This window comes from Colletotrichum phormii (assembly GCF_030913505.1).
Source record: "Colletotrichum phormii strain CBS 102054 chromosome Unknown BDP81scaffold_8, whole genome shotgun sequence".
Taxonomy (NCBI): Eukaryota; Fungi; Ascomycota; class Sordariomycetes; order Glomerellales; family Glomerellaceae; genus Colletotrichum; species Colletotrichum phormii.
This window is the reverse complement of record NW_026851450.1, coordinates 693,582-709,002: the sequence shown is the minus strand read 5'-3', so window position 1 is coordinate 709,002 and position 15,421 is coordinate 693,582. Positions and strand designations below refer to the sequence as shown.

The following is a 15,421-nucleotide window of genomic DNA, read 5'->3' as shown; positions in this document are numbered from 1 at the left end:
GGTGTTTTCCCCGACCCCCCGAAAACCCCGCGATCTATCTGAATCCTTCTAGAGATCTAACTGGACTAGATGCCGTGCGCTCACCCGGCGTGCAGTAGGGTAGCTGAAGCTAACGCCGGCGACAGAAAAATGGAGGTGTCGTGTTTATACCTGCAGTAGATGACGTGAGTAGCATCTCTGCTCGATTCAATTTCCTGCCAATCCCAACCCCAGCTTGCCCAGCAGGAGGGAAAAGAAGAGACGGGAAAGCTAAGGAGCTTTAGTTCTGCTCGGAGAGCTAATTTGTCTCGGAGAATCGTTGCATTCCTACACCAGTTCCGAACGTGGCTAAGCTTTTTAGGGGAGCTAGGGGGGGAGAAGCGAGAGGGGTAATCTACTAAACTTTGTCTTTCATCCCATTGACGGAAGAAAATTCCCCAAGCTACGGATACTACACCATCGCGAGTGGGGGACAGCCAAGCATCCCAGCATCATCCCAGACCTGCCAGGGGTGTGGAGTAGTGTAGGTACCCGTCGTTTACTTTTTGCCTTCGCCAGATTCTACGGTGTAATACCCTAAGATTTTGTTGCTCGATCTAATTTTCCCTGCAGGACTTTGGGACGTTCGGGTTCGTCAAACGGTCAAACGAAGGGAGAAGGAAGCTAGGTTCCTGGTCCTGGAGGTGCGGCCGTCGGCTTGGGTTGCATCAAGGATTCGAGAGCTTCTGCTTGGCGCAGGCGTTCGACCGGGGACGGCGAGGCAAGGTTTAGGTGGTAGTTGAAGCTGTCGGTATACTCGTAAAGGGGGGCCCAAGATGGTTCTCGTATATGAAGAGGATGGACGTCCGGTCCGACGACCTCCTGGTGTTGCTTTTGCTTCTGCTTCTCCAGCTTCGTCTTCAGCTTCACAGTCATTACCACGCAAACCCCAGCAAACAACACCTGAAGAGTCGAACCAGACGACTACAGAAGACACCACGATGAAGCCTCAAGCCCTCCTCTCGGCCGCGGCCTTCCTCCCGGCCTTCGTCTCGGCTGCCCCGTCAGCGGACAAGAGAGACGCGAAGCCTCCCGCGTTCTTCCTCGCCGGTGACTCGACTACGGCGGTGCAGTCTACCGGCGGTGGCGGTTGGGGCAACGGTTTTCTCAGCTTCCTGAAGAAGCCGGCGTTCGGCACGAACTACGGCCGCAATGGACGCACTACGGTCGACTATGTCAGCCAGGGACACTGGGCTACCGTCAAGGACGCAGTCAAGTCCAACACGGCCAACTTTGACGTCTACGTGACGATTCAGGTGAGTCTTATATCCTCTCATCCTCAACATCGCCCCCTCAGATCTGCCGCAAGAGCTAACACATTATCAAATAGTTCGGCCACAACGACCAAAAGCCCGAGAAGAATATCTCCCTCGACCAATACCAGACAAACCTCGGCAACCTCGCCAAGGAAATCAAGGCCCTCGGCGCAACCCCCATCCTCGTCACCCCTCTCACGCGCCGCAGCTTCAACTCGGCCGGCGTCGTGACCAACAACCTCTCCAACCAGCGCGAGCGCACCATCGCCGCGGCGACGGAGACCAAGACGACGTACATTGACCTCAATCTCAACAGCCGCAAGTACGTGCAAGCCATTGGCGAGACAAAGGCTCACTCGTACAACCTCGTCGAGAGCGACAACACGCACCTCAACGCCGAGGGCAGCGTCGTTTTTGGCAGGTTGGTGGCGGACTTGGTGCTGCAGAAGAACAAGGCGCTCGAGCAGTGGTTCACGCCTAACAAGACCTTGAGCGATGAGATTTGGAAGGCTATCAACAGCTCCACTGTTTAAGGAGGTTCTTTGGAAAGCCGAACATTTCGTACTTTTTCGTCTTCAGCTTATGCTAATAATATCTACCCAAATTGCGTCATATTTCCCTCTTGTTTCTAAAGATCGGTGTGATGCAAAGTCAAACTTGAACTTTGCTAAAATTGCGAGACTCTGAACTCCGTGTGTGAGCAGAATGTTATGATTAAATCGGCCTCTGCGAGCCCTTTTCTCTCATCATCTCTTTCGAGACTATGAAGTCAGTCCTATGGATACAGTGCAGAGGTCGAAAGTGACAGTCCGTAAGTCAAGACTCAAGCGAGTTTCCCAATATGATCATCAACTACTAAGTGCTGGCAAGGAAACAATGATTCTTTGCTTGAACTTTGAAAACGCCAGAAAATTTAATGAAATGACATTGGATTACGAGAACAACTCTCATGAGTGAGGAAGTCTACTTCCAGAAGTTAGAGAGGGCTACGGTCAACACGGTCAAATTTCGATTCGCAAGTTTAGTCGGGAAATCTTCTTCGGTCTGAAGCTTTCATGTTCCCCATTACATCCCGCCGGCTCATCTGCTAGGTACCTTGGATGTAGTCTAAGTCTCGTCTTTTCCTGTCCCCCATACTGCAACGGGACAACCTCCACGAAACATCTCTCCAGCTTGGCACGGGCTGTTAGTGCCATGCTAAGGAGGGGCCCCAGTCCCCGCGGTTTGCCGCTGCGCGCTGGGGTGGATTAGCTATACGCTAATCAAACCCTTAACAACGCACATTTTCCCCTCGAATCGAGCCGACGATTATTCAACCTAACGAGCCGCCGTCGACTCGAATTCGCCTTCCGCAGGCTAGATGAAGTCTTCCTGGTAGGGCAGGGAGCAGAGGTTCCATCTAGCCTCCCGAAGGAGACGGGCGACTTTCTTTCCCGGTGCAAGTGGCGCTTCCGGGCCCAAATTGAACATCACCGACCGACTTTTCGACTTCGCTCTCTCAGCACCTTTGCCCCTTAAACGATCGAAGACTCCCTCGAAGAGACGAAACGACCATTGGGTAGCGATGTATAGCCACGGCTATATACAGCTATGCTCGTTACAGAACCTAACAGCAAGCCCTACAACCTAGTCTTACGAGGTTTTGCCCCTTGTGGTTTCCCTTGTGGCGGTATTACCTATTACGATATACTCCGGACGGTTACTGGAACGTTGTGTAAACCAGAAGCCTGCGGGCTCTGGGTCGAAGGATAGGAGATACTGGCGGAATTGCGTTCTAGGGACGACCATAGCACTGTCTCGGGCAAGCCAGCGGCACCCAGAGACAGGTAAAACACATAGTTGCCTTTGGGCACGACTTGGAGGACGAGCTGGACTGTATCTAGTGATAGCTATAGGCCTACGGCCCTCCACGCCATATACCCTTCGGGAGGTCTGCCGCAAGGGCGGCTGCGCCCTTGCCGCTACGGCGTTAAAATACAACAACAACAAATACTGCAACGGGAGTGTTATCGTACATCAGCAATAGGTGTGGAACAGATCTTCGTAAATAGCCAACGCCAGGAACTGGAATAGTTGCAGCATTGTTGGCAATGCCAAGAGGAACTTTTAATCACTTTGTGTCCATCCCCGCCACTCATAACGTTACAAGTCTTTGCGTCCTTCTCCCGGAATTACTCTTTAGATGGTTCGTTCGTTTTAGAGCCAGACGAAATTACAAAGCAAACAATGTAAAGTTATAATGTTTAACGTGGTTCATCAGTCAGCCGGACGTTTTTTTCTAAACACTTATATCCAAACCACTTAAACCTTTAACGCGTAAAATCTCAACAACCATAATGCCAATCTACACCCAAGAAGACAAATGTTACGACCCAACATGCACGACCAAGTCCAGGGCCTGCCCCGCAGGACCACGGCGACTACGGCACACCATAAGTGCACGAACTATGGTGGTGGTGGTGGTGGTGGTATATTTAACGTCTCGAGCGACGAGAGACGTGTTGGGCGCGATGCCGACATGGTCTATGCTAATCTAAATTATGTTACAGGGCTACGTCTTCACCTAACGCTCCTGTTCAAACCGCTCCATATTGAAGCAGATCTTCTCACCTGACCAGAATTCTCTTATCCGCCATCCTTTTCCCGGGTCGCTTCATCCACAAGAAAGGTAGTTCGGATAGTACTAGGAAAAATCACAAGGGGGAAAAACCTAGCACGGCCGGTCGTGGTGTGGTTCTACGCCTTTCTTCTCTCCACTTTGCATTGGAGCGAAGCAAGGAAGGCGTACAGCAAGTCAGCTCCTAGCCGATGGCGATACAGGAGCCCGCAACAAACGCTCTCCGTTACTGCCTGAACAAGTCAGGCTCTGGCGGGAGCGAAAGTGTTCAAGACCTTCCAGATAGAAGGTCTGGCACGAAGACAGAAAATAGCCTAACTGCTGTGCCGGGGCTTTGGTGCCTTGTTTGAGTGGTGGCCCGCACGCGGCGGGCACAGCGCGCCGCAGGCTAGCGGACGCGCGGATCGGCGAGGGCGAGAGTGACCTTCAAACCTTCTAAACCCTCGCCCTACTTCACTTTCGGGGGAGGTCTCGTCGTGTTTGGTGTTGTGAAAGGAATGAGGGGGAGGGTTGCTGTGGTGGTGTTGAGAGACGAGTCCGAAAGTGAAGACGGAAATAATAAGACCCGTTAGGGGTATGGGTCGAAGCCCTGCAAAAACCTAACAGTTCTTAACACTGGGTGCCAAGAAAAGGTTTTTACAGGAGAAGGTGCACGAACTATGGGAACAGATGCGTCACCCTACGGAACGGAAGAACTATGGTACAAGTCACGTGATGATAAGAGATATGATAAGGGATAAGGATATGTTGGATATTCGGCATATCCAACATATCCAGACAAAGTGGACTGTTCAGCACTGTTCAGTTAGGATCGGACTTGTATATAAGGATGGACTCGAGCTGGGCTCTAGGACAGACTTCCCATAGCTTCTTCAGCAATTAACTTCGTATCAGGATTAACATCCGCTTTCAGCTACTACCTTGACAAGACTACGATTGATCACCGAAGCCTTACCTACCCTTACGATTGACAGACATAGCTTCCCTGAAGCTATCCCCGACTACGATTACTGTTACCAGTTCCGCAGCCTCAACTTCTGCAAACTACCCCTACGACTAGCTGGCCGTAACACTTATCGAGGACGATAATAAAACCCCCCCTTTTTTTAGAAGAGAGAGATTATAACATAACGTGAATGATAAGCGAGTGAGACAGACAAGCGAGTGAGACACAAAACTGCGCCGATGATGCTTCAACACAAATGGAGACGTTTCTTCCACAACACATCATGGCATCCAGAAGTAATGAGTCAGGCATACAGCTGGCCCTTCAAGCTATCAGAATCAATCCAGAGCTTAGTGCACGGGCTGCAGCTACGATCTACTCGGTCAGCCATGCAACATTGAGTCGACGATTGAAGGGCTCTACATCTCGAAGCGACAGGATACCGAACTCGAGGAATCTTACTTTGCTAGAAGAGCAGACGTTAGTTGATCACATTCTCGATCTAGATGCCCGATCATTCCCTCCCCGGATCCGTGGTGTGGAAGAAATGGCTGATCGACTGCTTGCTGATCGCGACGCGCCTCCGGTTGGGAAGCGCTGGGCCTTAAACTTCGTCAAACGACAACCACAATTGCGGACGCGGTTTTTTCGGAGGTACGACTACAAGAGGGCCCAATGCGAGGATGCAGAGGCTATTCGCGGCTGGTTCGCTCTTGTGAAGAACACAATCGCGAAGTATGGTATCGATGAGTTTGATATCTACAACTTTGATGAGACTGGCTTTATGATGGGCCAGATTGCATCTGGCATGGTTGTCACAAGTACTGAAAGGCGTTCAAACACAAAAATGGCGCAGCCTGGTAATCGAGAATGGGTTACAGTGATTCAAGCCATCAACTCGCAAGGCTATAACGTCCCGCCGTACATCATCGTTGCAGGCCAATATCACCTCTCAACCTGGTATACAGAGTCAGGTTTCCCGGACGACTGGGTCATTGCGACGTCAGAAAACGGATGGACAACAAATGAAAGAGGCCTAGATTGGATCCAGCACTATGATCGTCATACGAAACCACGTTTGAGAGGCCAATATCGCCTCCTCGTCGTCGACGGGCACGAAAGTCACCACTCAACAGACTTTGAGCTATATTGCAAGGCAAACAAGATCGTTACACTTTGTATGCCGCCTCATTCGTCTCATCTACTCCAGCCCCTTGACGTTGGGTGCTTTGGTCCGCTAAAGACGGCGTATGGGCAACAAATTGAGGATAAGATGCGGCGGGGCGTAACCCACATCTCAAAGGAGGACTTCTTTCCTGCATATCGCAGCGCATTTAGTCAAGCGATGACTGAAAAAAACATCCAAGGGGGTTTTATAGGAGCTGGGCTTGTTCCTCTGAGTGCAGAAAGCGTCCTATCAAAGCTGGATATCCGGCTACACACTCCAACGCCTCCAGCATCACTACCACAGACACCTCCGCCTTGGGTTTCAAGGACACCAAACAACCCAGTAGAGGCAAGCTCTCAATCCAACTTTATTAAGAGTCGGATCACTCGTCACCAAAGCAGCTCCCCAACCTCTATTTGCGAGGCTGTTGAACGACTTTCTAAAGGTACAAGAGGCATCATGCACCAAGTAGCCTTACTTAGATCTGAGGTACAGATTCTTAGAGACGAGAATAACCAACTCAGTCGACGACGGAGAACTAAGAAAACACGCCTACAACATGGAGGAAGTCTTACTGTAGCTGACGCAGCAGATATACAGTCACAGAAAGATGTGACTGCGCAGGTTCAGGAGGAAATGCGTCGTACTAGTGGTCGCAAACTGAGGGCCGAGACAGGTCAGCGACGGTGTGGCGTTTGTGGTCACCCGGGACACAATTCACGAACGTGCCAGTTTATTGAAGAGATGTCTGAAGATGAGGATTATGAGTAGTTTGAATTGAATTGATGCTGTTGATGTTGATATGGAAGCCAGTTTATCTCATCGGCGCAGTTTTGTGTCTCACTCACTTGTCTGTCTCACTCGCTTATCATTCACGTTAACTAGAGTATATATCTATAATAAGTACGTACTTAAGGCCTACTTGTTACGGCCTAAACGATTGGTCCCGTCATGGCGTAGCTATATATGCAGAACAAGGGACAATGATGGCCGGAGTCATCATTATCGAAGCTTTTGCTTTGTGCCGCAGTTGGTTGCCTTGACCTGCTCGTAACACTACTTAGCCTAGATAAGATAGTTCCTATAGGAGCCATAGCTTTATAATTAAATAAGTAGATTATATAGTTACTACTTAAGTCCACGTATATTATGCTAGTTAAGCTACGCCGCCCGAGATCCCAACGTCTCGACGGCGCAAGTTATGGTCACGAGGGGATGATTTCACGTGGGTCAATTTGCCATGCACGGCATGTGATATCGGGCTACCACAATATGCCAAAGCTTCCATGGGTAAGTGGTGTGGAACAGAGACCAAACTTGATCTTGAGCTCATGTTCGCTAAAGAGTGGGATGTGTAGGGCATGTTGGATGTTTCAAAAAAAAAAATCTTGCCCGTCTGGAATAGGGAGATGAAGACTTCGATAGCAGGTTACAATGACATAACCTTGGAAGACTTTCACTGAAATGGGAGATTGAGATGGAAAAGATTAGATAAGATGGAAGACTGGTGGAAGGCTCGCCGAATGCACAAAATGCATGTGAAGAAGTGCCCCTCAGGTAAGGTACAGTGCGGAATACAGTGACTAAGCTCCCCCCGCCTTCCCCAGAAAAGATGCCATCCGACCGAGGTTCGTCCCCTCGTTTCGGCCCCTTCCTGCCTGCTGCTGCCGCTGCTCCCCTAAACTCTCAGGTGGGAGCTTCCGTCCCGCCATCAACGGAGAGTCGAGACCGGAGCTTAACTACCTTAGGTACCTTAGGGCAGTGACGAAGTGGGATTGGACCGAACAACCTCCCCCCCTTGCACCTGCCCTCTTTAATCGGATCGTTGTCCGCTCGTCCAGTCTTTACTGCGTACTCCGTACCTCACATTCTATCGTCACCTGAGGCACTTTGCTGTAGACATCCTCCTCCCTCGGCTGTTGCGACACACCCAAGGTTGCGACGTCCCATTGAACTGACCAACTCCGGCAACACCTATCTTCCTGTCCTCCTCGTCGCACAGCTTCCCAGTAGCTGCCACATCCTCCTTGTTCTCTGTTTCTCAGTCGACGACATATCCTCGCTCGAGAACGCCGCATGCTGCATAAGCTTTCCATCATGGTCCTGGCACGAACTCTTCGCCCTGCGGCGCGCGCGGCACGCCTACTCGAGTATGCGACAACGAGACCGACCTTCTCCTCTCCTCTTCTCGGCCAACGTATCCTGCCCTCAGCCTTCGCCAGCGTTCACACCACCTCCCCGAAGACTCAAGAAGCCGCGGCCCTCCGCCAGGAACAACAGCCCGACGTGTCTGCGACGGAACCTGACGCCGTGCAGCGGCTAGACCCAAAGGCGTGTGCGGATCCAGAGGGGGTTAACGTTCTGATCGTGCCGTCCCGCAAGGCGCTTCTTGTCACCGGTCAATGTTTCGGCCATGACCGTAAGAAGCAAATTGACGTGGCTTGGCTCCGGGACCGCTGTTGTTGCCCGCACTGCATCAGTCCTTCCTCGGGCAACAAATCCTTCTCTACCGCCGAAATCCCAAGTGACATTACCTTCCAGAGCGTCAAGGAAATGCCAGATGGCTCCCATGAGATTCGCTGGACAAACGACATCCCGCGAGCTGCCGCCGTTGACCACGTCTCCGTCTTTCCCGCCACCGGCCCCCAGAGTATTGGGAGGTTATTGACCGAATCGCCAGCTCTTTTCTTCCATCATGCCCGTGTACAAGAGCCTTCTAGATTCGAGTGGAAAAGGGAATCCCTCCTTGAGAGGCTGGAGAGGATCGACTACAAAGACTACATGGAGGGAGGCCCGGCTTTCAGGTCAACCGCCCTCTCCCTCGCCAAGATTGGGCTCGTCTTCCTCACCAACGTGCCCCAAACCGAAACTGCCGTAGCTGATTTAGCTCTCAAGTTCGGCGCCGTCAAGGAGACATTTTATGGCCGCACCTGGGACGTTATCTCTAAACCTGATGCAGAAAACGTCGCCTACACCTCCTCTTACTTGGGCTTGCACTCGGACATGCTCTATCTCGAATCGCCGCCTCGCATACAGCTCCTCCATTGCTTGGAGAACTCGTGCTCGGGGGGTGAGTCCATCTTCAGCGACGCCTTACAGGCCGCTAGCTCGGTCAAAAGATTCGTACCCGATGGCTACGATGCATTGACCAAATACCCGGTACCGTACCACTATAATAAGAACGGTTTCTTCTACCGCCAAGCGCGACCCGTCATCGCTGGCAGGAATGAAAGAGACCGCGAGGTCTGCTGGTCCCCGCCCTTCCAGGCCCCTTTGCCGGGCATGCGCGATGAAGCAGCCTCGGGAGATTGGCAAAACTGGCTCTACGGGGCGCGGGCGTTCCAACGAATCCTAGAACAAAGCGACAACGTGTACCAGTACAGGCTCCAGCCGGGCGAGTGCGTGCTGTTTGACAACCGGCGCGTCCTCCACGGCCGCCGGGCTTTTGACACAGCAAGTGGGCGCCGCTGGCTTAAGGGCACATATGTCGCCGACGAGGATTTCCGAAGTGCTCTACGGCCCTTCCTTGAACCCATCTGAAGATGCGTTGGACGGTTCATCGGAAATATAGAAGCCAACGTGAACTTGATGAGCCCAGTCAGTCGAGATGTGTATATATACACATGCCTTGGTCTAGTGTCACTTTGAAAAGCGGGCATTGCGCGGTTAGAATAGTCACACATTAGGTAAACATGATGGAGTCACGCGCCCAAGATCGGAGATGGTGACAAGCCGCTCAAAAGAAACTATGGTTGCTGGTCTTCAATTACCTAAGTATCGTCCGGCAACTGATCGACTAATGAACCCAAACGCCAGAGTCAACAGGACAGAAGGATGTGCCTTCTCTCCCCCGTGATGCACTACTTTTTTGTGTTTGCGAAAGGACAAATGCCCTAATGCCACTGCCAAAACGCCCCGTCATCAAAGTCATATCATGATGTCCCTCAAACCATTCCCAGGCGATCTCAACGCTTTCCAAGCGATACTGGTAACCATGTCGCGTTTCACTGCGTACCAGACAGGTCTCATTTGAGCACCGTCAGTCGCCTTGAACACCTCAAGACTCCCAGTTCTTGGCCTCGACACCTTCGGGAGGGACGGTCTCGACCTTGCGGTTCTTGACGTCGTCCCAGTCGGTGCTGAGCGAGGTACCGTTGCTCTCAGTGAAGGACTTCATCATGGCGCGCCGGGCCTCGGGCGAAGCATCCTTGTACAGCGTCTTGAAGAACCCGTTGATGTCGGAGTTATCGTCGTCGTCGACACCTTCGAGCTTGTCCCAGTTCTTGGGTCCGGACTTGGAGGACGTAGGGTACGCGGGGCCAGAGGTCGCAGCGGCCTTGGGTTGTGTGGCAGCGGCGGCGACGGGCGCTGGGCTGGACTTGTTCGGGGCCGGAGCAGCGCTGTCGGCGGGGCGTTGCAGTGTAGGCCACTTAACAGCCTCCGCCTTCTTGAGCTGGAACTCGATCTTGTTCGCGGTGACGGTATGCTTGGAGCCAGCGGGATCGATGTGGCCGTAGAGATGGATCGTGTAAGAAGGCTCGTGACCGGGGATGTGCGACATGCTGATCTGTTGGGAATCTCCATTAGCATCTGCCTTGTTCTTTGTGCTGATTTCAAGCAGTGAAGGAAGACATACTTCTGACTCGCCATAGTCGACCTTGAAGTCATCCTTGGGAATGTTCTTTGCAAAGACAGTGACCGTCAAAGTGGCGCTGCTCTGGAAAAAGTCCACACGCACATCCTTCTTTGGCTGCGGCTTTGCGACGGCCTCTGCCTTGGCCACCTCGATCTCCTCCTTTGTGAACTCCTCCACCTCGTCTGTATCGGGACCATCAAGCGAGACGTCAGGCGCAAACTTGACCGTCACCTTTCTCTTCTCATCGTCCTCGGCAAGCTTCTCCAGCCCACCCAGAATCTGTAGCCGCAAAGCGCAAATGGAGTTCCAGATGGCGCCAAACTTACTCTGCGCCGGGTCCTCCGTCTGCCGAACAGCCGTCATCTCGTCCTGCAGAGCCTTTCTAGTACCCTGCGCGAAACCCTTGTCGTCAACCTCGGGAGCCCTCAGCTCGGCCATGCTCTTGCCCTCGACCATGCGCTGGGCCCAGGTGGCGCAGCTATCCGCGTTGGCCAACTCGCCGAGCCGGAAGTGGGCGACGGCGCGGCGGTACTGCGCGTCGGCCATGAAGGTGCGGTTGTTGCGGGCGGAGGCGGCGACCTGGGCGAGTTCGGCATCGCGGAGGGCGCGGCGGAAGTCCTTTGTGCCAATGTAGGCCTTGGAGCGACCGATGAGCCACTTGGGGGATTTGATGACCTTGATGGCTTTGGAGAGCTGGGTGATGGCGGTTTCCCAGTCTTTGTTGTCGACGGCGGTCATGCCGGCTGCGCCAGCTGTGTATTCGGACATTGTTGGTCGTTTGCTTCTGTGAGTGCTTGGGGTGGTGGAAGGGATTCGATGCGGGAAGAAGTTAACTTGGAAAAGCGATGTTGATGTTGTGCCGTGATTAGAACTGCGAGGCAGTACCAATGAGAAGAAAGGTTGGTTGGAAGAAATTAGATGGCACCCGATTGAAGTGAAAGGGAGAAAGCAAACGGAGAGAGAAAGACCGAACGGTGATGCAGTAAGGAAGCTGCAGGTCCAACAAGGTTCGGTCGGTGCTGCCTCCAGATCAGAGGGGTCAGACTGTTCTGGAAGCTGTGGTGGGGCAGCCTCCCCACCTTCTGCCGCTAAGCTTGACCCACCAAGACTCACCGCCCAGGTCACCGACCAACCCACCGAAATGGGCCTCCTTCACCGAGAGTCCCTCATGGATCATTGCCATGTTCGATTGCAAAAGCAGCGCATATATAGACGAGGGCGATTTGGAATAGATTGTTAGCGGGGAGATGAAAACAGCTCTCAATGAAACGTTGGTGTTCCCGATTAGTATCTCTTAGAAATAAAGTCAGCAAAAGAAATGACCACATGGTGAATCGAAATACCGCCGCCTGAAACCCTTCGGAGCATTACCGAGGGAGTCACCTGATCAAGCATCTCGACTCGTGGTGACAGTAGAAGCGCATTTACTCCTTATAGTGTCACCCTGCTTCTCGCAAGGCACTTGGTGCCAGGTCCTTCGTCCAAGTATTCTATCAGAAGCTACCCACACCGACCCCGAGTCCAAGACTTGGTATTCGTCAAATTGTCTACCTCGCAGTCTGCTACTTTCATGGTCAATCATCAGTAGTACTATTCCAAGGCGGAATTCGTGTCTCATTAAGATTAATTGTGTTCTACTTTTGATAAATGTCCATGGTCTAATTCTCTACAAGTCCCCCTTATCACTGATGCCAGGGGTAAGCTTCTCATCTGGATACTTCCGGGCAAACATGCCAAGCGCTTTGATCGGGAACGTGAATTTGTAGTTGGGATACGCAATCGTGCAACTCTTGTTGAAGACGCCCTCCATCGTCTCCTGGAGCCATTCGCCGTTGGCCTGCTGGCGGTCCATGAGGAACTGGATACCCTTTCGAAGGGGCTCAATGTAAGTGTATTCCGCCTCCATGAGGCCGATCAGTGCCCAGGCAGTTTGCACCACCAGGGAACCTCTTGGGTGCTCGTGGTACTCCATCGTTTCAGAAGCCTATCATTGTTAGTCCGGTGTTGGCAGTTAATGCAAAGGGGCTCGCTCACCTTGTAACTCTCGGACCACCCGCCGTCGTCTCTCTGCTTGGAGATGAGAAAGTCGCAGCCCCTCTTGGAGACCTTGCTGGTGCTGTAATTGTCTCCTGCGCTGGCCAGACTCTCCAACGCAAACATACCAGCATAGGTAAAGCAGATACCCCAGCTTCCGTACCAAGAACCGTCAATGTTCTGGTGAGAGCGGATCCAATTCACAGCACGCTTAACAAAGATGCGAATGTCATCCTTTCGGTAGTCGGGCCAGTGCTTCTGGAAAAGCGACAAGACCGTAACGCAGGCAGTGGTGCATTCGGGGTAGTCATACTCGATCATGATGCGGCCAAAGACCTCGGCAGCATTGAGCAACTCCATGTACTCGCCTCCACGACGCTGCTCGTACGAGCCTACACCTCCAGTCTCGTTCTGGTACAGCAAGATGGAGTCGATGGAATCGAAGATGCGCTGGTCTTCGAGAAGCTGAGGGTAGCCCTCAGTCTTTTGCAGCAAGATGACGGCCTTGAGCGCCTCGGAGATACAGTCACTGACGGCGTAGCCCTGTTCGCGGTTGCTGAAAGGCCAGCCGCCCTTGCGCGCCTGGCGGTAGCACTTGTCCGAGTCTTTGCAGTTTTCACGAATCTGCTGCCTGTCGAGAAAGCCAAGGGCCTTCTCCAGCATGGGACGCCAGCGGTCATCAGTCTCGAGACCAGCGGCAATGACTGACTGTATCATGAATGCGGTGTCCCAGCATTGGACGCCGTTGGTGCCGTTGCCCAGCATGCCCTCGGCGTTGACCCACAGGGAGTCCATGATTCTGTCTGCGTGTCTACGGACAGTGTAAGCCCCTGGTCCGTCCCGAATGTAGCAGACGATGTGGTTCATGGGGCCGTTGACTGGCGCTAGGCCTAGGTAATCCGTGTTGGCATCTTCCATGTCAACCAAATCGCTAGTCCAAGCTTCAGCTCTCTCCTTGATCCAGTTCGTCCGCAGGTAGGGGTTCCAGATGTTGACCAGGCACCAGTTCACCGTGTTGAGCAGCCAGGACTTGGGATTGTAGTTGTCAACCTGCGCAATGCTGTTGCGATTCGCCTTCCAGTTGATGGATGCCCAGCTCTCCGGGAAGAGCTCCTTCTTGAGGTCTCGAATGACTTCAGTCTCTTGACAAGTCCAGCGCTTGGAGTATACGTAGGACATTGGCAAGAAGACTTGGCGAATGTGAACCCACCACCGCCAAGGGGCGATAGGCACCCAGTCTGGCAGCAGCCAGATCTCAGGGGGGACCGGGTTGACAATCTCCCAGTCCACAACTCCCAGGACAGCGAGCCACCACTTGGCCCAGTGCGGCCCTTTCGTTGCGCCGCCGAGCTCATGGAGCCTTGCTCTGGCCTTGACCATGACAGGCTCCTCTGCATCGACGCCGATGAGGCGCAAGGTCGTGTAGTTCATGGAGGTGCCGAAGACAGTGCTGGTGCCCTCGGTGTGGAGACCCCAGCCGCCCAGCTCAGGATGTGCGCGGGCGAAGAGGTAGTTCTTGATTTCGGTTGCGAAGGCCGACGAGATGGGCGTCTTGGTGACATACCAGGCGATAACGGCACTTGGGAGGAGGAACATGGGACCGCCGTATTCGCAACCCCAGTCGCCGTAGGGAAGCTGGAGCTTTTCGATGAACTCGAGGCCATTGCGTGTCGCATCGAGTGGGTTTTCCGGTTCAGGAAGGATTGGGAGGTCCTGAGTGTGCGTGAGAAGTGTTAGCGAAGAACAGTGACATTTGCGCAAGCCGCAGCAAGTAGCAAAAGGTGGACTGACAAGAGGAAGACCCAAGTAGTACTTGTCGGCGTAGGTCTGGGGCCAGTCCTTTGCAGCATCATCACCATCCAAGTACTTCCAGGTGTGACGACCGTCCTCATCCTTCATCCTCCATTTCGTGCGATCGGTTTTGGCGTCGATGCGGGGCTTCTTGGGCCATTCCTGCTCGGCGATGGCTTCTGCGACGCGCTTGCGAGACTGAACGGATTTGGCTCCGAGGGTGCTATTGCTCGAGGCAACGGATGGGGCTTTCTCGGCGACCATGGCAGGCGACAACTGTCCTCTCTGTGTGACGGCGGTGGGAGTCGTCGACGTTGTCGTGGTGCAGAGGGACGATATTGAGAGCCGTCTGGATCGGAATGGTGGGTGGTGGGATGGGATTCATGCACTTGTTAAACGGTGGTCCAGTCAGCTCTCAGATAGCGGCGCCCCCTGCGCGTCTCTCTGAGGCGGTGTTCCTCGAATGACAGGAAGATGCATGTACTCGGAAGAAACCCACCACATCCTCGTACGAGACCCCTGCTAGAATCAGGATTTCGTGGGGATGGGAGACAGCGATCATCAGAGGTGTTAGCCCGTGTTGATCGACATTATCAGTCCTTCGAAGCTTCGTTGACAATTTCACGCAGCTGACTTTGGTTCAAGATTGTTGGGGACATTTCAGCCCCAAGTACGGATATGTAACTTAACCTGCGAAACGCAAATTCCCAGGCCATTTGACAGGTGCCAGGGTGTCGCACAGTTCCAGACCAACGCAGAATAAACTTCAGCGGCACCGGGTTTCAAGAGCCTAAGCTGTCCATCCCGTCACTGCATCACTCCATCTCCCATCGATTACGTAAGGTGCTTTCCCGTCAATTGCCCGCGGCACGGGCCACAATCAGCAGCCCCACTTGAGGAGTGCCGCACGGTGCTCTTTCTACTGCTCCCCCTCATTGGTCAATGGCTATTCAAT

General features: G+C 53.1%; 4 protein-coding genes across 4 annotated transcripts; 2 read left to right on the top strand and 2 right to left on the bottom strand.

Moving 5' to 3' along the window:
* Positions 1 to 959: 959 nt before the first annotated feature.
* Positions 960 to 1,807, top strand: BDP81DRAFT_448783 (GDSL-like Lipase/Acylhydrolase; the record flags this gene model as incomplete). Its single annotated transcript, XM_060592330.1, has 2 exons — positions 960 to 1,274; positions 1,349 to 1,807. The coding sequence occupies 2 exons, from the start codon at positions 960 to 962 to the stop codon at positions 1,805 to 1,807; spliced, it is 774 nt and encodes a 257-aa protein (XP_060446267.1).
* Positions 1,808 to 8,102: 6,295 nt separating this feature from the next.
* BDP81DRAFT_517130 (TfdA family taurine catabolism dioxygenase TauD) lies at positions 8,103 to 9,875 on the top strand (the record flags this gene model as incomplete). The annotated part of the gene is made up of 2 exons (XM_060595895.1): positions 8,103 to 8,357; positions 8,433 to 9,875. 2 exons carry the CDS (start codon positions 8,103 to 8,105, stop codon positions 9,543 to 9,545), a joined length of 1,368 nt encoding a protein of 455 aa, XP_060446266.1. The 3' UTR covers positions 9,546 to 9,875.
* Positions 9,876 to 10,062: 187 nt separating this feature from the next.
* On the bottom strand, positions 10,063 to 11,409 carry BDP81DRAFT_318041 (CS domain-containing protein; the record flags this gene model as incomplete). The annotated part of the gene is made up of 2 exons (XM_060584319.1): positions 10,063 to 10,572; positions 10,642 to 11,409. The coding sequence occupies 2 exons, from the start codon at positions 11,407 to 11,409 to the stop codon at positions 10,063 to 10,065; spliced, it is 1,278 nt and encodes a 425-aa protein (XP_060446265.1).
* An 828-nt stretch (positions 11,410 to 12,237) lies between these two features.
* BDP81DRAFT_405701 (squalene/oxidosqualene cyclase) lies at positions 12,238 to 15,014 on the bottom strand. The gene is made up of 3 exons (XM_060588949.1): positions 14,467 to 15,014; positions 12,676 to 14,388; positions 12,238 to 12,625 (listed from the first exon to the last, which is right to left on the bottom strand). Exons 1-3 carry the CDS (start codon positions 14,728 to 14,730, stop codon positions 12,308 to 12,310), a joined length of 2,295 nt encoding a protein of 764 aa, XP_060446264.1. The 5' UTR covers positions 14,731 to 15,014; the 3' UTR covers positions 12,238 to 12,307.
* Between the last annotated feature and the right edge of the window lie 407 nt (positions 15,015 to 15,421).

Bases quoted from the DNA above. Each gene is read 5' to 3' on its own strand.
- BDP81DRAFT_405701 (XM_060588949.1), bottom strand. From the start codon at position 14,730: ATGGTCGCCGAGAAAGCCCCATCCGTTGCCTCGAGCAATAGCACCCTC. The intron at 14,389-14,466 runs GTCAGTCCACCT...ACGCACACTCAG, and splicing joins ACTACTTGGGTCTTCCTCTT to GACCTCCCAATCCTTCCTGA. The intron at 12,626-12,675 runs GTGAGCGAGCCC...TAACAATGATAG, and splicing joins GGTGGTCCGAGAGTTACAAG to GCTTCTGAAACGATGGAGTA.